This window comes from Echeneis naucrates, chromosome 7, assembly GCF_900963305.1.
Source record: "Echeneis naucrates chromosome 7, fEcheNa1.1, whole genome shotgun sequence".
Lineage (NCBI taxonomy): Eukaryota > Metazoa > Chordata > Actinopteri > Carangiformes > Echeneidae > Echeneis > Echeneis naucrates.
The window spans coordinates 6,605,155-6,627,620 of NC_042517.1; the positions used below are offsets into that span (position 1 = coordinate 6,605,155).

The 22,466-nt window shown below is 43.7% G+C and overlaps 2 protein-coding genes across 3 annotated transcripts; one reads left to right on the plus strand and one right to left on the minus strand.

Moving 5' to 3' along the window:
* The first annotated feature begins 1,193 nt into the window (after positions 1–1,193).
* Positions 1,194–12,724, plus strand: brpf3b (bromodomain and PHD finger containing, 3b). Of its 2 annotated transcripts, none has more exons than XM_029506944.1 (13): positions 1,194–1,530; positions 2,816–4,368; positions 4,486–4,642; positions 5,134–5,265; positions 5,615–5,743; positions 6,030–6,342; positions 8,009–8,302; positions 9,038–9,640; positions 10,379–10,460; positions 10,548–10,636; positions 10,882–10,976; positions 11,128–11,282; positions 11,403–12,724. In XM_029506944.1, the coding sequence occupies exons 2-13, from the start codon at positions 2,840–2,842 to the stop codon at positions 11,584–11,586; spliced, it is 3,762 nt and encodes a 1,253-aa protein (XP_029362804.1). In that variant the 5' UTR covers positions 1,194–1,530; positions 2,816–2,839; the 3' UTR covers positions 11,587–12,724. The 2 variants fall into 2 exon arrangements, with proteins under 2 accessions (XP_029362804.1, XP_029362805.1); XM_029506945.1 differs by having other exon boundaries at positions 10,551–10,636.
* A 387-nt stretch (positions 12,725–13,111) lies between these two features.
* nr1h5 (nuclear receptor subfamily 1, group H, member 5) lies at positions 13,112–20,560 on the minus strand. Its single transcript, XM_029507059.1, has 10 exons — positions 20,464–20,560; positions 16,387–16,785; positions 16,152–16,292; positions 15,900–16,021; positions 15,629–15,727; positions 15,347–15,443; positions 13,980–14,096; positions 13,815–13,904; positions 13,612–13,725; positions 13,112–13,314 (listed from the first exon to the last, which is right to left on the minus strand). The coding sequence occupies exons 1-10, from the start codon at positions 20,558–20,560 to the stop codon at positions 13,112–13,114; spliced, it is 1,479 nt and encodes a 492-aa protein (XP_029362919.1).
* Between the last annotated feature and the right edge of the window lie 1,906 nt (positions 20,561–22,466).

Sequence of the window (22,466 nt, forward strand, 5' to 3'; positions counted from 1 at the left end):
ATGGCTGCCATGCCATACACAACTTGTGTGTGTGTGTATAAAATAAATTAACACACTTGCACACAACTTGAAGCCCATTCCTTGTGGGTCTTTTCGCTCCTTAGAAACTTTTCATTGTAGATTTGAGTGGACTGGCACTTTTAGAGGCTGCTGTATGGTGTGTGATATTGTCAGAGGACATTAATTTGGTTATTTTATTCTGTGTATTTCATTATATTATTCGTCTGAAAGGGGATCTTGACATCTTACCGCCAATCAGAGTGAACACTGATATACGTTAAAATGTGATTTTTGACCGTCACTTTTATTCCCAAAGGAGGTGAGTGTGTTCATGCATGAAAATGAATAGAATAAACATGATCCAAGAGCCTCCTATCTGCTCATATTTTGTGTACATGGGACAGCAGTCAGACTTCCTAATGCACCACTCTGGAGAAAATCGTTTAAATATAGTTCATATCACTGCACCGAAACTACATATTTAGAAACAATAAAGCTGTTAATAAGGTCAACACAGACTGATCTGCTGCTGAGCCTGTTAAATGGCTTGCGCGCGAAAATCATGGCGCGGTGACGTCAGGAGGGCGGGCTAAACTTGTATCAACTTCTGTCATCAAGGTAGCCCAGACAAGATCACAAAAGCGGAAGTGGGATATTAGGCCATGAAAATAACATGCACACAATAAAAAGAATGGCTTAATCAAGCCTTTTTTTTTAACTATCGAGTTGTAAAATTTAAGATCAATTTAAAAAAAAATACGTTATTTTTTAAATATATAATTTCAACAAGGCATCCCAACGAGAAAATTAGCTGCATTTGACTCAAACGAGCATTTTATCGAATCACAACTGACAGTTGAGAATGCTGAAGGCGTTTTGATGGTATAAGTTCAATGATGAGTGTAAGAAAGGGTGAACACCACCAGAAGACATTACAGCTGGAAGACAGAAAGTTATCCAAATCATCTCACAGGCAAATTGGATTGAAAGCTATTTGAAATAGTGAATAAATTGATAGTTGAGTTATCTTTAAGGCCGTGCTGGCGAGAAATAGCTTTCATTTGAAATCAGTTTCAGTTGATTACATTTGCTCTGATGCAGAACAAGAGCTTTAGTTTGAAAGGCGCACCCGGAAGTTCAATGTCCTTATTTTGGCTATTATTGATTCAGAACTTACTCTAGTCTCCAAATAGCTAGCCAGCTAGCCGAAGGCTAGTGTTCCTCCTTCTCATAAAATTGGCTGGACAATAAGCTCTTTCTGATTTTATAAATGCAGATGCACCACTCTTGGCCTCGGTAGATCTCTGGGATAGATTTCTCGCCTCCCAAAAATGCTGTGCTGCGAGGAAACGGAGGCGTTTTAAGACAGCGAGGCATACCGGCTGTACCAGCAAACTGTGGCAGGCTAACGATAGCCGTTAGCTTCAAGAGTACAGCAAGTTAGGCGGCTGGCCGGGAAACCATTACTGTAAAGGCGGCTTTAGACTGCCGGTTGCCGAGCTACCGTGTGCCAGTCAGTTGCAATAATAGGTAAGATTTACCTCCTTCTCTGCCTTCACGATCGACTACCTGCGAACTTTGAACACAGTTTTAACTACCACAGATAAAGTTGTTTTGCGCCATGTCAACGTTTAAAAAAAAAAAAAAAAACTGGAAACAAAAACAAAACAGCTAACGTTTCTACTGTCAATCTGTTAAATTAGCAGGCTAGCTATCTGATATATTTACTGGTCTGTGTACTTTTTGGTAAAGTAGCGTGATGCCGTCGAAATATTTCGCATTTCTAAAAACCGAATTTACTAGGCGATGAGCGGTGTCGATATCGTATGAAGGATGGGAGTTTTGAACAGTAGAAGAGCTTTTAACAGTGTTTTTAAACTGTAAATATGGCTGACATTTTACTCTCGAAATAAGGACACTGATCTGCTGAGGCTGCTGTATCCCTGAAGCTGATTGGCTGCGGCGACGATCAGTCCGATTTTCCTGAAGGCTGATTGGCTGCGCCGGCTGTGTTGTGGTTAGCGATAGTTGTTCCCGACAGTAAATGAGATAAAGTCGAGAATAATCTGTGAACACATTTTCTTTATTCCCGGCGTGTTCAGACGAATGAAAAGTAGCCACCAGCCGCTTTGCCGGCGGTACACTGGTCGATGCATGTAGTTACTGTCACAGAGGAAGGCCGGTGTGAGCTGAGGTGTGTGGCGGAATGTTTTCGGTGCAGGTGATTGCCTTGCAGGATAAATGTTTATTGGCAAGGCAGCGTGTTATATAATCCGTACATGGGTGAATTTAAATAGGTTAAATTGCGGAGAATAAATACCGTCAGATGGGAATCCAAAGCGTTTATTTAAAGACATCACTCCGTTCGGTATTAAATCGATGGATTGCCCCGTATCTGTAAACTTACCTGCTAATGTCACGTTGATCCGGTTAGTTGCTGCTTTTTCTTTGGCTGCCAAAGCGCACACTGTCTGTGTATGACATGTAGGCTACAGTCTAGTTCGTGTACTTAGTCTGTGTTGCCCACTCACAGCACCAACACCCCGGCAGCCTGCCAGCTGCAATCAATCAAATATAATACTCACGTCCCTCAAGCTGGTTCAGAGAAAAAGGAGAATTGCTAACAAGACATGTTTGTTTTGTTTTGTTTGTAATTATCTCTGAAGCATTACAATGCTAAGTTTAATTGTTGCATTTTCACCTCTCTCTCTAAATATATATAAATATATATGTGTGTGTGTGTGTGTGTGTGTGTTACTGCCTGACACCTAAAAACTTCTCATATTATTATTTTAAAATTTTTTTTAACCATCAGGAGGGAAATCGTAATCAGTGGCCCATGAGGAAGCCACGTCGAAAAGGCCAGGTGGCCGGAGGGGGAGGAGATCTTAAGAAGTCCAATGGGGTAGTTACTGGGCGTGGGGGTCCCCGTCAGCGATCTCCCTCGCCTTACAGCCTTAAAGCATCTCCAAGCAGAGAAACACTGACCTATGCACAGGCCCAGAAGGTGGTGGAGGTGGAACTCGATGGCAGGCTTCATCGCATTTCTATTCTGGATCCCTTGGAGGTAATCACTGAAGATGAGATGATGGCTCAGGACATCAGTGAATGTAACAGCAACAAGGAGAACAGCGAGCAGTCATCTCCCACCAGCAGTGCCCAAACAGTTCGCAAAGCAGTCACACCTCGAGGCCGCAGAAAAGACACCAAATGTCCCCCTATCAAGTCACCACCTCCTTCCAAGAACCACTGTCCCAGTTCTCACCAACACACACCTGAAAAGTTACATACAACACACCATCACCACATGGCCCTCCCTGAGCCTAAGTTTCGTGTGCTGGAAACCTTTACGCCTATCGAGGCACCTCCTCTGCCTACAGCATATTACCGTTACATCGAACGTTCAGCTGAAGAGCAGGAAGGTGAGGCAGAATACGACATGGATGAAGAGGATAACGCATGGCTGGAGATGGTCAATGCTGGACGAATGTCAGAGGGTTACTCGGCTATCTCACAAGACACTTTTGAGCTGCTGGTGGACAAATTAGAAGAGGAAGCGTACAGGGAAGCCCGCAGCCGGGCGCCCTCACAGAGCACTGTTGACGATGATGCCTTCTGCTGTGTGTGCCTGGATGATGAGTGTCTCAACAGTAACGTCATCCTCTTCTGTGACTCCTGCAACCTGGCTGTGCACCAGGAGTGCTATGGAGTGCCCTATATCCCAGAGGGCCAGTGGCTATGTCGCTGCTGCCTCCAGTCCCCTCAGAAACCTGTTGACTGTGTTCTCTGTCCAAACCGTGGGGGCGCCTTCAAACAAACAAGTGATGGCCAATGGGCACATGTGGTCTGCGCCATCTGGATTCCTGAAGTCTGTTTTGCCAATACAGTGTTTCTGGAACCAGTAGAAGGGGTCGATAACATTCCCCCAGCACGCTGGAAGCTGACTTGCTACTTGTGCAAGCAGAAGGGCCGTGGAGCATCAATTCAGTGCCACAAGGCCAACTGTTACACTGCATTTCATGTCACATGTGCTCAGCGTGCTGGCCTGTTTATGAAGATCGATCCTGTGCGAGAGACAAATGTCAATGGAACCATGTTCTCCGTTAAGAAGACAGCATTCTGTGAGGTCCATTCACCACTGGGACAAGAAACTGTATCAGATGAGGAGAATGAAGGAAGGGTGGTGGGCAGCAGAGGAAGGGCTAGTAGAGGACGGAGTGCCTACACGGAGGGGCCAACTACACCAAAAAAGGGCAGAAAATCTTATGACGGCAAAACGGATAAAAAGAAAGGGAAGAAGACCACAGAATCAACAGCGCGACTCACTGCTTCACCGAAAGATGCAGTGCCGCAGATACCCACAAGCAGGTTAGATTTTCTTGTATTTGTTTTACCTATATTGATGTTGTTTCAAATGTTTGTGACCAAGATGGGTTTTGTCAGACATTAAATTTGTTTACAGTACAGACTATCTCATTTGTACAGGCTGAATATCATCTGCAAAGGTATCATCTTCCAGAAGAAAAGCCAGTTCATGCAGAGGCTGCATAGCTACTGGTTACTGAAGCGCCAGTCAAGGAACGGTGTGCCACTGGTCCGGCGTTTGCACTGTAACGTCCAATCCCAAAGGAACACTGAACAGGTCAGGGAAGGGATCAGTCACAGACCATGACAATCTGTGACTGATTTTCTCCTCTTATGATAATTTCAATTCAAGCCTCTATAGTCATTGCACAGATTGTACTATCAAACTCCTTGTGGTTACAAGAATGAAAATGCAGATTAAAAAATGAAAAGGACACAAACAAAACATTTTAACAACAACAGCAAACAATAGGTCAGACTTTTGGCAGCATTAATAGCTGTCTATTGCACAGTGCTATTTGTTAGATTTGAGTTCTCTTATTGCACATGGTCAAAAACTAGTTGAGTGTCTCCTTAATGGCAGAAGGGTGAACAAGTGGTTGCTTGGGTGGGAGGAGTCTTTAATTATGGTTGTGAGTCACTGCAGGCATCAGGCCCTGCATATGTCAGTGAGACAGGGGAGCTGAGTCTGTATGGTGGATTTTTTTTGTGTGTGTGTGTGTGATATCATTCTGTACAATAAACCCTAAAACATTTTTTACATTGCAGCCTGAGGTCGATGAGAAAGTTTCTGCAGCAAGAGAGGCACTGAGATATTGGCAGAAGCTTCGGCATGACCTTGAAAAAGCCAGGCTGCTGGTGGAGCTCATTCGCAAGAGGGAGAAACTCAAACGGGAACAGGTAACAAGATTTCAGATGCCAGTAACTATATTTGCTACTCAGGTTATTAATTCACAATTTACACATTTTTGAGAGCATAAAGGTGTTGTGTTTTTTGTTTGTTTAACAAAAATGTGTGTGTGTGTGTGTGTGTGTGTGTGTGTGTGTGTGTGTGTGTGAGAATCTAGTCAGATGGGGATTTCAGATTTTGTTATTTCATTAATTGTTGTCATGTTGCTATAAATAAGCCCAATATGGGACTGCACTTCCTAAATTGATACTTCACTTTGCCTCGTCTCTCTCTGGATCTGTGCGTGGAGTTCTCAGTCATACATATTGACATCACTTGTACGTTGTCTGTCTAATCCAGGTCAAGATTCACCAGGCAACTCTGGAGATGCAGTTGACCCCAATGCTAGTTCTGCTTCGATCCACTGTGGACCAGCTACAGGAAAAGGACGCAGCCCAGATCTTTGCACAGCCAGTCAACATCAAGGAGGTCAGACATTTCACGGTCACTATACTGACATCAGAGGCTTTTATAGACTTCAAGTTGGAAGGCCCAGTGGCATTTTATTCCTCATAATTCATTCCCAATTTTGTTATTTTTGCATGGATATACTAATGAGGTTGTTAAGAGTGCAAATAAGACAAGGAGCAAATTCAGAGCTCTTCAGAACTTGTTATAAAGATTTTTAAAGAAAGCTATCGGAACTGCACAAAGATTAAACTAAATATGTAACCTTTTTGGTCATTTAATGTTTGGAGTTATGTTTTGTCCTCAGGTCCCCGATTACCTGGAGTTCATCAGCCAGCCAATGGACTTTTTCACCATACGCACAAAGTTGGAGAGTCATGCTTACCGGTCAGTGGCTGACCTGGAGGCTGACTTCAACCTTATGATATCCAACTGCCTCCTCTACAATGCCAAGGACACTGTCTTCCACCGGGCAGCGCTACGTCTTCGGGAATTAGGTGGGGCTGTACTGCGCCATGCACAACGACAAGCCACCAACACTGGTCTGGACCTGGACACTGGCATGCACCTCCTAGAGTCACCACAAAAAAGAGATTTTTACAGCTGCACCTGGGAGGATGGTAAGTCATGGCAATTATGCTTGAGACAAAATGTGAATGTATGGTTGTGTCTAGTAAGAGGACACTGTCCCACGACTGATATTCAAGGTTGTTGTCTGTATGTGCATGTATATTTTTGAGTCATAGATTTGATAACTGTTGCAGTTTTGGACATTCTGCAGATGCAAATTTGTAGTTTGAGATAAGTGCCCTATCTTCAGTCTCGTACCTACATTTAAAACATTGACACAAATGATTTGAGTCTCTTTTCATTTGCAACATTTTCCTCAGGATGAAGTAGTGAGTTCATTTATGGCTAGTCTGATGGAAGAAGCAGCAGCACGGAAAGGATATAGATTTATACTTCTCCTCATCACCTAGTATCAGCTAATCAAAAGAACTTGTATTATATTGAATCCATACACTCACCGGCCACTTTATTAGGTACACCATGCTAGTAACGGGTTGGACCCCCTTTTGCCTTCAGAACTGCCTCAATTCTTCGTGGCATAGATTCAACAAGGTGCTGGAAGCATTCCTCAGAGAGTTTGGTCCATATTGACATGATGGCATCACACAGTTGCTGCAGTTGTCGGCTGCACATCCGTGATGCGAATCTCCCGTTCCACCACCTCCCAAAGATGCTCTATTGGATTGAGATCTGGTGACTGTGGAGGCCATTTGAGTACAGTGAACTCATTGTCATGTTCAAGAAACCAGTCTGAGATGATTCCAGCTTTATGACATGGCACATTATCCTGCTGAAAGTAGCCATCAGAAGTTGGGTACATTGTGGTCATAAAGGGATGGACATGGTTAGCAACAATACTCAGGTAGGCTGTGGTGTTGCAACAATGCTCAATTGGTACCAAGGGGCCCAAAGAGTGCCAAGAAAATATTCCCCACACCATTACACCACCACCACCAGCCTGAACCATTGATACAAGGCAGGATGGATCCATGCTTTCATGTTGTTGACGCCAAATTCTGACCCTACCATCCGAATGTCGCAGCAGAAATCGAGACTCATCAGACCAGGCAACGTTTTTCCAATCTTCTATTGTCCAATTTCGATGAGCTTGTGCAAATTGTAGCCTCAGTTACCTGTTCTTAGCTGAAAGGAGTGGCACCCGGTGTGGTCTCCTGCTGCTGTAGCCCATCTGCCTCAAAGTTCGACGTACTGTGCGTTCAGAGATGCTCTTCTGCCTACCTTGGTTGTAACGGGTGGTTATTTGAGTCACTGTTGCCTTTCTATCAGCTCGAACCAGTCTGGCCATTCTCCTCTGACCTCTGGCATCAACAAGGCATTTCCGCCCACAGAACTGCCGGTCACTGGATATTTTTTCTTTTTCGGACCATTCTCTGTAAACCCTAGAGATGGTTGTGCGTGAAAATCCCAGTAGATCAGCAGTTTCTGAAATACTCAGACCAGCCCTTCTGGCACCAACAACCATGCCACGTTCAAAGTCACTCAAATCACCTTTCTTCCCCATACTGATGCTCGGTTTGAACTGCAGGAGATTGTCTTGACCATGTCTACATGCCTAAATGCACTGAGTTGCCGCCATGTGATTGGCTGATTAGAAATTAAGTGTTAACGAGCAGTTGGACAGGTGTACCTAATAAAGTGGCCGGTGAGTGTATTTCTTGTATTTCATGGAACCTGCATGCTTTCTCTTGTGTCCAGTTGACAGTGTCCTTGACCCAGACAACCGGCTTCATATGACTGTGGAGGAACAGCTGAAAGAGCTCTTAGAAAAGCTGGACTTTGTCACCTCTATGCGATGCAGTGGTGCCCGAACCCGTCGCATTCGCCTACTTCGCCGTGAGATCAACAGCATCCGCTACAGACAGGGCCAACATCCCCGTCACAGCCTCCACAACGGACATCTGAAAGAAGACGAGGACGATGATGATGACGATGATGAACTCGATGACAAAGACACCAAGGCAGATAACAGCCTTTCGTCTTCGGACAAAGGTGGGTGATGTAAAGGACTGAGGTTTTGAGATAATGAAATTTCCAATGCAAGTACTTTTTTTTTTTTTTTTTTTTTTTTTTTTTTTAAAGCCACTTTTTTCAATGAGACCAGTTATGAACATGAGCTAACGGAACATTGTCCTCAGGTAATTGAGCCAGGGTCCCCCCCACGCACCAACCCCAACCACCCCACTGTCTCCAGTCTAGTAAGTAGGGGCCCACAGAGTCTCGTTAGCCATGGCTGCCTCACAACTCCTCTCTCCCAGTGCACTCTATGTCTGCACCTCTTTTATACATCACTCTCATGGACTCACCACTCTCCATTGGCCACGTACAGTCATGCCATGTCATCCCACGAACTGCAGGCTAGCCTAGTCAAACAGTCTTGTCACCGTAAGGCCACTGAGGAGGGCAGCCACTGTGATTTGTGTCAGTCATAAAATGCCATAAAATGAAGTCATAAAATGCCGCCATGTTACCATGTTGCTGGTGTACAGTTGTGAGAGCAACGTTATTTATTCACTCGTCTTGACAAGGTCCTCCATATTTACAGACTACCTCAACTCCCTTTGGAATGTGGTTAGACTCTTAGAATAAAATGTTAATCATTATGAAGTGACACAATTTTCCAGTGTGAATACTATACCGCCACATCACACTACATACTAAGTGGACATTCATTTGAAATAAGTGCAGAGTGAAATGGAATTTCATTTTTCTCCTCTTATTTTCCAGAAGAACTCAAATCTGCTTCACCGCCCACACTGGAACCTACAGAGCCAGCTCCTCCTCCACGACAGGGAGATGCACCCCTGGAGCCTCCCACCCTGCGGCCAATCACAAGGGATGCCCGGTTATCCAGCTGGCCCTGCAAACGCCTAAAGATGGACAGTGACTTTTCAGACAGCACAGCAGAGAACATTAATTGCACTAAATCGCAGGAGCGGCCAGCGTCATTGCCTTCCAGTTTGCACAGTGAAGGGCAGGCAGTGGCCAATGGTATCCCAGAGCTTAGCGCCCCGCCACGGCCCACCACGGGGGGAGTCGGACGACGGACCTCTGTGTTATTCAAAAAAGCAAAAAATGGAGCAAAGCTGTTCAGAGACAAAGACAATCCTTTACTAAACGGAAAGGGGCCACAGGAGGAGAATTCAGGCAACGCCCCAACAGCACCCAACTCCACAGCCAGCACCCCCTCCTCCACACCTTTGTCCACACCATCCAAGACCCCACAAAAAAGCCCAGGTCCTCCCCCCCTTAATGAAAATTGGACCTCGAGTCGAGAAACACGCTCAGATGGGGAGCTAGAGAGGACACCAACTCATACACTGGAAAGTGGTGAGTAGGTTTACTATTTACTGACATTAGACACTACTCCAAGCTTAAGGTCATCACAAGTTCACTACTACTTGCACTGTAGGTGTTAATCAAGATGTAAAAGATGAGGAATGCATAAGTTGCAGGAGTGTTGTTATTTAGCTGATATTTAGCTACAATCTTGATGTGTCATCCCTTCTTTTGAAAACACATTATTAACTTATCACCCATTTTTATTTATTACATATTTTTTTAAATATCATGAGACAGACTGGTTGTTGAGCTCTAAATACACGTGTACAGTGTGTACCCCAAAGACATTTAGGATCCTTTTGTCCATATTATTAATCAGCTCCCTCCCCTCCTCCTTTCTGTCTATACTCTGTGGCTTTAATTAATTTGCCCATTGTTGATGATTATGTTACACCATCTCCTTTTCAATGAAGCTTATTCGTAATGACATTCCAAAAATTATGAATGATTTTCTGCAGTCCCATGGCTTATTCAATCCAATCACACAGACCATGTTTAGAAGTGATCTGTGTCACATGTGGCCATAGCAGTGTGAGCACAAATGCATCTTGGGCCATTTTGGCAGACCACCTAATCAATTAACTTCCGCAGTCATGGTCAAATTAGTCCAACCCGTTGCGACTGAGAGGCTAATTTATTATTGGCTTCAAATACCTCTTTCCACGATCATTTTCATTCTAATCTTTGTTATTCAACTCAACTGGCAGTTTTCTCATTTGCTTTCAGGACTCACCAACGGCTACAACAAGCACAAAGACAGTGGATCTGACACTGAGTACAGCCCTTGTCCTGTCCTCCACAAAGAGATGTAAGACATGATATGTCCTTTCTCGTTACTTGTCTGTTTTTATTAACAATTTATGATCCACTAACAAGACAACATGCTGTCTCACAGCAGTTCGCCTCCCAAACGAAGCCTGGGGAAACCAGCTCTTTCCAAAGTTCCCTTCATGGAGATAGTCAATGGAGACTCTGATTACACTGGTATGTCTCTCTTATAGCAAAGGAAATTGTAATTTATTGTTTGCTACAGCATCACCATCAATCTGCTATATAAATTGCATTTTTTGTCATGACACATTTCTTGCCCTCTTCATTATCTATTCATGCAGACATAGGCCCTCTCTGGATGCAGACAATCAAAATACTGTTTTCAAACGGCGTTGGCATAGGATTCATGGTAGTGCAGAATGCAAGTCAACAAACTTAAGTCTTCTGCTGTCTTTTAGGGAACGGTAGCCAAACATCTGAGGATGAGACTGAGCTGGAGCCTCTAGATCTGGTTTGGGCCAAATGTCGTGGATATCCTTCCTATCCTGCTCTGGTAATCCCTTATTTCATCTCTCCATCTAACATGGATGGTGTTGCTTTCTGAATAGGCACTTTCCACCAAATCATAGTTTAAACATTTTTAATATTTAAAGGGAAATCCTAGGGTGAGAAAGTACCATCTATACTCACAATGTTTGTTCCAGATCATTGACCCAGAGATGCCTGAGGAGGGCCTGCTTCATAACGGGGTCCCCATCCCTGTCCCACCCAAAGACGTCCTCCGTCTGGGGGAGCAGAGACAGGAGGAGACCAATGAGAGGCTCTACCTGGTGCTTTTCTTTGACAACAAACGAACATGGTGAGTTTCAAATTTGTGCAATCATAACAAAAATTAATTGACACAGTTGCCACAGTAACTACCCGACCAACTCGCGAAAGTGTTGGAAGATGAATTAAATCTGTCTCTATGATGCTGTAGGCAGTGGCTTCCACGAGAAAAGGTGACACTCTTGGGTATAGATGACACAGCAGACAAGCTGCGCATAATGGAGGGCCGCAAGTCCAGCATCCGCAAGTCTGTTCAGGTGGCGTATGACCGTGCCATGATCCACCAGAGCCGAGTCAGTCACAACCACGGTTTTGTGGCCTCTAACTTCCTGTAGAGGACAACCATGAGCCATATATGCGCCCGCAGATTGCCACTATGTATTTCTCTCTAGTCTTGAAACAACAGATGAGGAGGTCCTTACCGGGGCACATTCACACTGTGGTATAAAGACGTTGCCATGGCAGCAGAATCTGTATTTCATTTCCAAACCACTAGTATCTGACATCCAGAGTGGTGGTGTTTGCCTTCATGCTGTCGAGGCTGAGGATTAAGGTATCGTAAGGTTGCACATTTCAGGGCTCAGTCAGGATTACATCCCTTAAGGAAAGGAGCGTATTGAGGTATCTGCTCACTCCTCTTGGATGCGTTGAGGCAATGTGTCTGGATCAAATGCAAAACTCCCCTCTATTTTGTTTAATGCTACTGCCAAGGAAGTAAATTGTCAGAAAAGAGATTTGCCATTTATATAAACCACAGAAGACGAATGAATGGATCACTGCCATCTTTTATACAATAGCTTTTTACATTTTTAAATTTTCTTTTACAAAGACACTTGTATATTATAAAGGCACACTTTGTGTACATATGTATGTGTATTATCAAACCCAATTTAATTTAATGTTGCTGTTTTTAAAATGCGTATTTCAATCAACCCAGATGGGGGAAAACGAGGCTGTGTATATTTGTGGAGATAAAATAATTCCTGACTTGCTGCAGTGTACTAAGGTTGTCTCTGATGTAATTTCATTGTGCTGTGTGTGTGTACATTCAGAGCATACATCACAATGAGCCGTTCTTTATTTTTGAATTCTCTTTTTGATACAGAGAGAAATAATTTATTTATGGAAGACAGAACTATAGAAATAAAGCTATATTGGTTAAAGTTGAGGATGAAATTTTATTTAAAAGAAATGGAGTGAGGTTCTAAAATCATGCAGCCCACATTTTAACAGATGAAATCAAGTTTGGTTGGAAGTTGATTGTTTGACTTGAGGCCAATCACCATTACTCACTGTTGACCCCAACAAGATTCTATTTATTGTGAAGAGCCCCATTTTATCAAATGGAAAAATACACCTTTATAAGCTTGTACTACCTGCATATTTTACCTGCTTACCAAATATTTTGTCTGAACCAGTATTTCCCCATTTTGGGAAATAAATGGTCTATTAAAACATTTTTGGGATACTTAACTGCTGTTTTGGTGTTTTTGGGTTGTTTTTTTTTAATACTCGAAAGTGATCAGAAGTGACAATGTGAAATAATTTTGGTCCCTGAAGAGCTCGAGTTAACAGCATCCCTGTTTCATTCAAACACTATTCAGCATCGTAAAAAGAACTTTGTGTGCTATTAACAGCAGTGAAAAAAGCTAATAAAAAAAACAGCCTACAAACATAGCACTCCATGAGCATGTCCATTCCATCAGGAGCTAATATTCAATTATCAATCAAGTCGGCTACAAAAATGCTGGAAAATTTGTGTCAGTTTTTCAAAAAGAAGTGAATTCCTGTTGATCAATATCGTGGATGTTACATTCTCCAAGACAGTTTTTGCTCCATTTTTCATCTCAGAGATGACAGTCAGGGTCCAGGCTGTTGTCTGGTCAGGAGGAGATAATTGTGATGGAGGGTTCGGAGCTCTGTCAGTCTCCCTAGCAGGTGACCGAAGCGCTGTGGTCCCCCCCGTGCAGCTCCAGCCTGGGCCCCACACACCCTGGACAGCAGGTCGAGGACCAGCTCCTGCATTTTCTCAACACAGCTGGCAGCCTGCAGGGATGCCCTGTCTGCAGGGACACACACAAGATCTGTTACTTTTTCAATATTTCCAAATATTGAACCTGTCAAACAGCCATTATATGACAGCTTTCAAACCTTCTGAGAACAGTAGAGTCAAAGCTCTGACATCCTGAGTGAATCATTCAAGTGTTATTTCACTATCACAAACTGCTAAGGAGTTCAGATAGGTTTTTACTGATTATTTACACTTCAATGGAGTGCTTCAAGGCTTCAACAGCTGATTGGATTATTTCAAATCTCCACAAACTTCCACAAAAAAAGAGAGTGCCTGGGGCAGGTCTGACCTGAGCACAGCAGTGCAGTGGCAGTGAGCAGGCTGTACTCGGCCTCCGTCACCTGCAGTGTTTTCATGCTGTGGAAGAAGTTGAACACCGACCCGAAGAAATCCTCGTTGCTTCCTGTCCACATGAGCAAATGGGAAACACCATGTTCATTTGTGTCATTTTTTTTGGAGAGACAAAAAAAAAAAGTGTGTTTCTGGACACACCTGAACTGACTAATGTTGAATTATGGATGTTCTCTTTTGACTCTACATTTCTCAGCCAGATGTGAGTTGACATACTAAAAACCTGGAGGGCTGACAACAGAAAACAACTTCCATCACTTTTCAATTAAAGAAATGAAAGGGATGTCTTATTAGTGGCTTATTTACCTGGACTGGTGCTGTTTGGGTTATTGGAGAACTGCTGAGCTGAGAGTAGAAACAAGACCTCCAGTGAGGAGACGGACAGGAGAGAGCTTTGATCTGAGAACTCCAGGAGGTCAAAACCTGTCGAACAACATAACAGTTCACTGCTTTTTCCAATTTCAATTCAAAACCATGGCTGTGACAAAAAACAAATAACTTCAGCGCATTGTACAGAATTTCTCTATTTATTGTATAGTTTTTAGCCAAAGTGGATTTTTTTTTATATAATTGATCAAAAACGAAGTTGAATTTGAAACCAAATGAGAATAATCAGTGTTTCATATTTATATGTACTATCTTCATGTATCCTGGAATCCCATACGGTAGGAACCTACGCTGGCCCTGAAGTGCAAATCACCAAACACAATGACAAAACAGAAAATTCAACAGCATAAACACACAAGAAAAGGTAGATACCTGCAAGCGCATGAATTGTTGCTGATTGGATAACAGTACTGGTTTTGAACTTTTGACCTGGATACACATGCTATAAAAGTTTGGCCAAGACTTCCCCTCCAATTCTTGTCCACAATTGAAGTTACACATCGTGGCCAATTTTCTCTGTCCACCATCAAAGCAACCTCCCTTCCAGTCCAACAGACAGACCAACGACTTCATCCAGTCCTACCTCTTCTGTTGTTATTGTTTTGTCACCGTGTTCTCTGATTTGTTGTTGTGTTTTGTCGTGTTCCCTGGTCACATTGCAGCCCCCACACTGTGACCGGACCGTGTTCTTGTGTCTGAGTCAACAAAACAAGCTGTGCTGCTGGAGCAGACAGTCTCTGGGGAAGAGCACAGGGAAGAAGCCCTTGAAAGGAAGCTCTCCAAGTACACAGGACTGGCCAGCATCTGTCAGCAAGCTAAATGGAGAGTGGAAGTTGGGTTTCCTAACCAGAGCCTTCAGCAATTTTGGACTGCGTAGGAGAGAGGAAAAGGAGAGCCGTCTGCAGGACCACAGAAGCTGCAGAGAAGGCCTCAACATGACTGGAGCTCAGAAGTGAACAGTCTGGACACAAACTTGGGCCTGACAGGCCGGCTGGGTCAGCTGGAGGAGGGTGTATGACGTTGAAAGACCCGAAACACCCAACAATTCCAGGAATATCACTGATGATGTGTCCAGATGCATCAGTAGATGTATGTTCACAGTATTCATTGAGATTAACAGGAACAAGCTTATTTTTCAGAACTCTTGAGTGAAAAATTTGTATTCTTTAGCGTATTTTAAGAGATATCTAGTCATTTTTTTGAAGTAAAAAACATCTCGTAGACAATATTTTCTTCTCAGGGAAACACAGCAGCCCTATAAAAGGGTCATGCCTCCCTCCCCTTACCTGGCACTGTCCTGGCAAACTGCAGCAGTCTTTGCAGGTGGGGTGAAACAACATCACACTGGCCGTCCCCTTCTTCTGCATATGGCCACTCAAACAACTGACCACGCAGACACAAGAAATCAACAAATCAAATTGTATTCATACAGCGTCAAATCATAAGGAGGCACTTTTCATATAGAGCTGATTTAGACCAAACTCTTTGTAGAAAGATTTTATAGGACAGCATGAAAAATGTTAATTTACTTGTCGGATAGCAAATAAGGTTTCCACAATATGACCTACCCTGTCGTGGGTGCAATTCTGTGCTCTGTACAGTCGATGGGCCTCCACCAGCCTGTCCACAATGTACTTCTGTTCTCGGGTTAAACTGTCAGACACACCCTGATGAAAATGAGAGTTACCAGTATCAACACACAATATAAACATTTATTTAAAATAAAAATCGTCTTACATTTGGCGGATGTATACGTGTGATAATAATGCCGTGCCATACACGGCAGCACCCTCCTTGATATAGTGTGTTGTGTGTCTCGTGTCTGTGAGAGCAGCACACCTGTCCAGGTAATCTGCTGGTCGAGCTGACCCTCCTACTGTCTGTGTTGTCCTCATCTTGTCCTCTGCTTTTCCCTCCTTTCCTCAGCCGTTTGGATTGGCACTGCACCTCCGTCAGAAGGCCTAGAGAGAGAAAACAAAGCAAAAATTCAGACCAGACAAATCAGTCATATGCATTTTGTTTTCGAGACCAATCTGTTGATTTAATTATATAAACATTTGATTCGATGTAGTTGAACCAAATTTCCCTTACACTCCGCGAGCATTCCCACGGCACGGCACTTCCTCAGCCGGCAGTCTTGGCACTTCCTCCTCATGTACATGTCCATCTCGCAGCCACCACCACTCTTACAGTGATACACGGCGTTCTTTGTCACACTACGCCTGAAAAAGCCTGCAGTCAGTGGGTGAAGAAGGACACGGTGAGGTTGAAGTTAAACATAAATAGCTAAAGAATAAATAGTAAAGACAGCAAGGCAAAGGGATACCTTTGCATCCCTCACAGGTAAGAGCATTGTAGTGATATCCTGATGCCTTATCTCCACACACCACACACAACTCATCCTGACCTCTGGGTTTCCCTCCTAAGCCCACCCGTGACCTCCGCTCCAGAGGCAGCCCGACTGCTCCGAGCCCTTGTGCCAGGCCCTCACAGTGGGGTTCAGGGCTGGGATCACAGAGGGCCTCCAGGTAATGACCGCTGTAGTGGTACGGGGGGTGGCAGAGCTGCGAGGAGGACGAGGAGGAGGATGGCGAGGAGGTGGAGGAGGGTGGAGAGCTGTAGAGGGTGAAGGGCATGTTGGCCGGGTTGTACTGTTGTTGGCTGTAAGGGAGCAGCTGGAGATCAGGATCCTGCAGAGGGTACCCCAGAGGCTCAGCCAACATGTCTGAAATGGAAGAACACATTTTGGTACATAAACCACTTTCATGTACACATTTTGTTCAGATTTGTGATCTGATTCAATAATTTCATCGTAACATCAAGCCTGATGGTGAAACACAGATGGTGATACATTCAGACCAAACCATATATATATATTCTAAGGATAAAGCTGATGGGATTAAACATTTTTCTTGCTGCCAATAAACATCAAAAGACTAAATTACTGGACAATTACTGGTGCTTTCTGTGTGTGTGCAACATGATTTTAAAGATTTATATCTTTAGCAGAAACAAATGGAGAGAAAGACAGAAAGACTTTCATTTCTGACACACTGAAATGCAGCTGGTTTGAAGAAGTAGTTATCCTTTCAATCTGATTCCACTCTGTTATGCCCCAACCTGCCACCCTGGTTTAAAAGCTTGTGCAACATATTTAGGAATAATATGAGTGAAGTGGGTTCAGTTCCACCCTGGGTCCTTTCCCTGCAGCGTTTACATGTTCTCCCTGTGCCTGCGTGGGTTTCCTCCGGGTACTCTGATTTCCTCCCACCGTCCACAGACATCATGTTTGGGTTAACTGGTGACTCTAAAGTGTCTGTAGCTCTGAATGTGAGTGGTTGTTGGTCTGTCTGTCTCTGTGTGTTGGCCCTGTGATGGACTGGTGACCCGTCCAGGGTGACCCCGGTCTCACCCAGAGTGAGCTGGGATTGGCTCCAGCATCCCCCCTCACCAGGAAATGGATAAGCGGTTGAAGATGAACAAATGAATGAGTGAAGTGACGTTCATTACAAGTCAAAGAGCATCGTAGGAATGTTGCCTTACGTGATTCGTGTGACTTCACTGCTTTTATGGCTCTGGGGGGATACAATAAAAGGCTCGAGTGAGACCTTGTGAACTTGTTCAGTCTGCTGAAACAGGATGCAGCTGACAGCTTCCAGCGCCATATAGGACTTTTTTTTTTTTAATCCTCTTTTCTGGACGCTTCATTCAGTCTGTAATGGTTGTTCAGTTTCGGACAGCCTTAAAACATGTTTGAGTGTGGGTGAACAGCTTGTGTTCTGCAGGTCCCATCTCTGCTGAGAAAACATGTGTGATCACTGGCCACTTCGTAAAAGCGCAGCTGGGCCAGTCCAACTGGGACCGCTGTGGGATCTGTTATGTGCTGCGTTAAAGGGGAGCCCACCCAAATGTCAGGGGTCTGCAGAAAACATTTTTAAACATGGTGCTACGGGCCGATCATTGTTTTTATTTTATATATGTTATTTTGAAATCGTGTTGAAGAGTGAGCTCAAGCTTGAACGATGCAGCCAACTCTCTACTCGTTCTGTCACACTTTTGAAGGGGCACTTCAGAGATTTGGTAAAGCATTTCCCACACAGCTGAATAAATCATGACTTTTAGTCCCTGTGTGTGAGGCTTGGCACAGTGTAACCACAGAAACCACTGGAACCTGTTGTTCCCATAATGCAACGCAACATCTGTTTAGGTCATCCCATCCAATAAATGCCACACTTCCGACTTGTAATGCAGATTTCTTTGCTTAACAGTCACAAAGCCCAGGCAGAGATAGCCCCATTGGCCATTGATCAATAAATGAATGGCCTCTCTCTGTGATTGTGCAGAGATCCAGGGGCCCCACAGGTCCAAAGGCTTGTGGTCAACTCCTTAAACCTCTTCTCTCTTAGCTCTCATCTTAGACCTCTGATCATCACCATCAAGTTTTTTTTTCTGCTTGTTTGTTTTTGACACTTTGTCGGTATTTCAGTCACCACAGTGTATTGTGAACGCTGTGGCTCTGTAGCGTGGCCATGCACCTTGGCCTTTAGACTGACATAGTGCTTTCTCATTTTCTCTTGATTTTACCTCTGTTAAATACAGCTGGCTCGTCCCCTGACTCCCAGAAATCAAAAGAATTTGTTAAAGGTCGGCAAACATCACTGCTTCATCTTTTTTATTACTATGACAGGAGAAAGGTGCTTAATACACCTCTGGTTTAGTGCAAAATTAAATGTATGCTTGACCCCAGTCATGCAGTTTATGTGTGCGTCACTAAGTCATTAAGTCAGCGCAGGAAACTGTCATGATTAATCTTTCAGTGATCTTTGTTTTAGTAATTGAACATTGATGACAGTAAATAGTAATCAAAAATATAGTTTTGATCACAGTAGATTGACACCCCTGCTCTGACCAAGCACGTCAGTCAACAGAGAAGCCACTTTAAAGTGAATTTATTATCCTTATTTCTTCCTTTTGTCTGTCATTTGTTCTCTCTCCAGATGTTTCCTGTCTTTATCAGACTGTGACGCTGATGTGTTTTTTGTTTTTTTTGGGGTTTTTTTTTTGGGGGGGGGGGGTCCTTGCTTTCTCGATGTGTGACAGAGCTGCAGTTCATGCTGTTTGTAAACCATTTGAACACTGTCTAAACACTTCTTAGCCTCCCTTCCATCCCACGCACGCGAGGGAGCAAAACAACACCAACACACACATACCCCCCATACAGCCCATCTAGCCCACATCGCATCGCCTCCCCCTTCTCCTGAGGACAAGAGGGGAGACAGCAGCGGGAATTTGTTGATAATATATGTCTGTATAAATAGATCCTCCAATGCATGTTCGACTTCCCTGACTTCTGTGAATACAGTAAGCGGGCTGAGCAACTGTCAGTGTTATTGAGCTAGTAAATACAACTGTGAATGAGATGAGGTCATGCTGCATGCAGAGTGCAGTCACATCCTCTTCTATAATTTTACTGCATGATTGATTACGTTTCAAGTATAATAAACCCAGTTAAAGTGAGCATGCACAGCTTTTAAAACCATGTCAATCACAGAATAACGGCTAATGCATGAGAAGTATTAGCCTCTACAAGCCACTGGACACATCAGACCAGACCACAGAAGTACCCAGTTTACTGAGCTGATCAATGATTGCTTCCTTCTGTGCAATCTACTAACAACAACAACCAAAAAAAAAAAAAAAACACTAAAATGTCTCTGACTGCACACTTAAATCTCTACATGAGTGATTCATTGATGCAGCAGTACAGCTTTCAGATTCTGTTAATTCAAATTTTGTTTCAGATTAAAGCGTAGTTTTAGTTTGATTTCCTCTCAGAACCTACTTTATAGGTGCAATTTACCAAAGCTGACAACAAAATATTACTCCCTTCATTATAACGAGGTGGAATCAGGAGTTCTACTCATGCATATCTAAAAAGGTCAAACACAAGTTAATTGAAGGAAATAACTTGACTTGTACTTTTGACAACCTTACATATGGCCAGAGAGAAAGGCAACAGTTTACCAGCTAGCTGCTAGTCAAAGCAGTAAAGTTACAAAGCATCTTTTAAATTAACAACAATTGTTGCTAATTCTTTAAAATAAAATGCAAATCCCATTAAACATGATCATGTTTGTCTGGATGCACCATCTTTACCTAAGTTTACTCCGTGATTTTCTTCTATTGGTGTCAAATCCCAACAGCCCAGTTAACACAGAGCTTCTTTAAATCCCCATATCAACTGATGCACTGAAACATGAATGGCCCTAACGGCAGTTTATCGTAGAGAGGACGAGAAGGAAAAGTAAAAGGCTGCGCAAGAGTGAAAAAAAAAAAAACAACAATAACAAAAAACTAAGAAAACCCCAAAACATCAGTAGAGTAAGTGTCACTGTGGACTTACCGTAGTACTGGAGCTGCTCAGAGGAGCAGTAACCATCCGAGGCAGAGAGAAACCCCCCTGCTGAAAAGCTCATCTCCAAATCAGTCCACTCTCTCATCTGGACAGAAGGTCTTCTCTTCAGCTAGTAATACAGGATCTATCTCAACACATGCACGCAAAGACGTAAACACACACACACACACACACACACACACACACACACACACACACACACACACACAGACAATTACTCAGAGGATTCACACAGATATGAAGGATCTGGGAAGTGCAGAGACATTCCTCAATCCCCAAGATGCATCCAGGTCTCTAAGCTGTCCAGGCTGATATCCCAGCCTATTTTTAAAAAGCAGAGAGGAAGAGTGTAGCTGGTGGATGATGTGCTGGAGGAGGTCTTAACCATCCCCGGGGAAAAGACAAAAGGGAAAGTGGGGACACCCAGGAAGGACAAGGATGGGACGGTGGGCCAAACAGCTGGACCTGGCTGGGACTTCACAGATCAGAAGACAGAGACCTTATCCATAATGGCAAGGTGGGGCAAAGTGATGGACACTCAGTGCCCGTGTGTGCGTGTGTTCAGATTTGCACTAGATGGACGTATCCCAGAGGGCAACAGCTGGTCTTGGAAAAATAAAAATTTTCTCGATTTAATCTGATGATGTACCCCCCCCCCCCCCCCCCCCCCCCCACCAAAAAAAAAATGTTTTGAAAAAGATTTTTTAATGCACTAAATACAATTTATGAATTGTTTTCTATCCAGCAAATGTGTGTGAGTGTGTGTTGTGTGCGCATATGTCTGTTCATGTTTGTCCTCCAAGCCTCGGGAGTGTGTTTACTCTGCCTTTTGTTTACCACGATTCTGTTTGTGCTGCAGTTAATATTGGACAGCGGTTAGATTTAAGGGACCCGAGGACCTCGGCCTCCTCCACAGACAGTTAACCAAACGGGGCAAAGAGTGAAAGGAGTCAAGGCCTGAACCGCCCGCAGGAGACAGAGGAATGACCTACACGCTGACCTGTGCCTCTCTGAGCAGCACTGTTTGACATGCAGCATGCTTATTGAGGATTAACTGTGCCCTCCCACCCGCATATCATCCCTTTCACTGGCTCATTATGGGAGAGCAGGGCTGACCAGCAGATAGCAAAGGACAAGGGAGGAGCCAGTCATGAAGCTGTAGCCTTCACCGTGATCACAATCGATTGCAGTGACGAATGCTACACGGCGCCTTTCTTCTGAAGATTATGTCCAAAGGGTAAATTGGTACAATTGTGGCCACAGTTCACAGCAATGCTTCCAGAAGACAAGTAAATGGACCTGAATAGAGGTTGAAGAAGAAGCAGTCCATGTTTAAACTTGGTTTAATAAAGGCTACAGTCATGCTATCAGTTCTGTGGTGCTTTCACCTTCATTCTAACTCTAAAGTATTGAATGGCCACTTAACATTGCAGCTCAACGTTTTGCAAGTATTTGATCTTAGATCAAAGTTTTGATCTGGTGATGTCACAAAATGAAAAAAAAAAAATATATATATTCTGTGGAGAACATGACTGATTGCATCCCATCTTTGTAGTTTCATCGTCAACGTTACGCTGGCACAATAGGAACAGTAAGTAAATTAAAGTCATTCAATTTCATCATGTGGGGACAATGAACGTCTGTCACTTTTGGGGTGGTTTAGAAACTCACTGATTTCCATTAATATTGTGCAAATCAGCTGACTAAATAGCACAATATCATCTGCATAAAAACACTGTGTCTCAAAAATATGCTGCTACAGCTAATTGGTTTAAGGACTGGCATGGATTTGCTGTAGTCAACTGTTATTTCTCTTGGTAATAGCAGTGTCTCATGACCCGTCCTCACATATGTGACAAAGTGAGCCAACAGCTATCCCTCCAACTGTCTCTGGCCTCTGAGGACTGGAAAGAGAGCAGAGGAGGCAGCAGCTCTGGGAATGACGCTTAACAACGGGAATAACATATTAGAGTGTGCACAAATGTCACCAT

Coding starts and splice junctions, on each gene's coding strand:
- brpf3b (XM_029506944.1), top strand. CDS start 2,840: ATGAGGAAGCCACGTCGAAAAGGCCAGGTGGCCGGAGGGGGAGGAGAT. Junction 10,461..10,547: donor CCTGTCCTCCACAAAGAGAT/GTAAGACATGAT, acceptor GCTGTCTCACAG/CAGTTCGCCTCCCAAACGAA. Junction 11,283..11,402: donor TTTGACAACAAACGAACATG/GTGAGTTTCAAA, acceptor ATGATGCTGTAG/GCAGTGGCTTCCACGAGAAA.
- nr1h5 (XM_029507059.1), bottom strand. CDS start 20,560: ATGAGAGAGTGGACTGATTTGGAGATGAGCTTTTCAGCAGGGGGGTTT. Junction 16,786..20,463: donor TGAGCAGCTCCAGTACTACG/GTAAGTCCACAG, acceptor CTTCCATTTCAG/ACATGTTGGCTGAGCCTCTG. Junction 14,097..15,346: donor GTTTGCCAGGACAGTGCCAG/GTAAGGGGAGGG, acceptor GTTGTTCGACAG/GTTTTGACCTCCTGGAGTTC.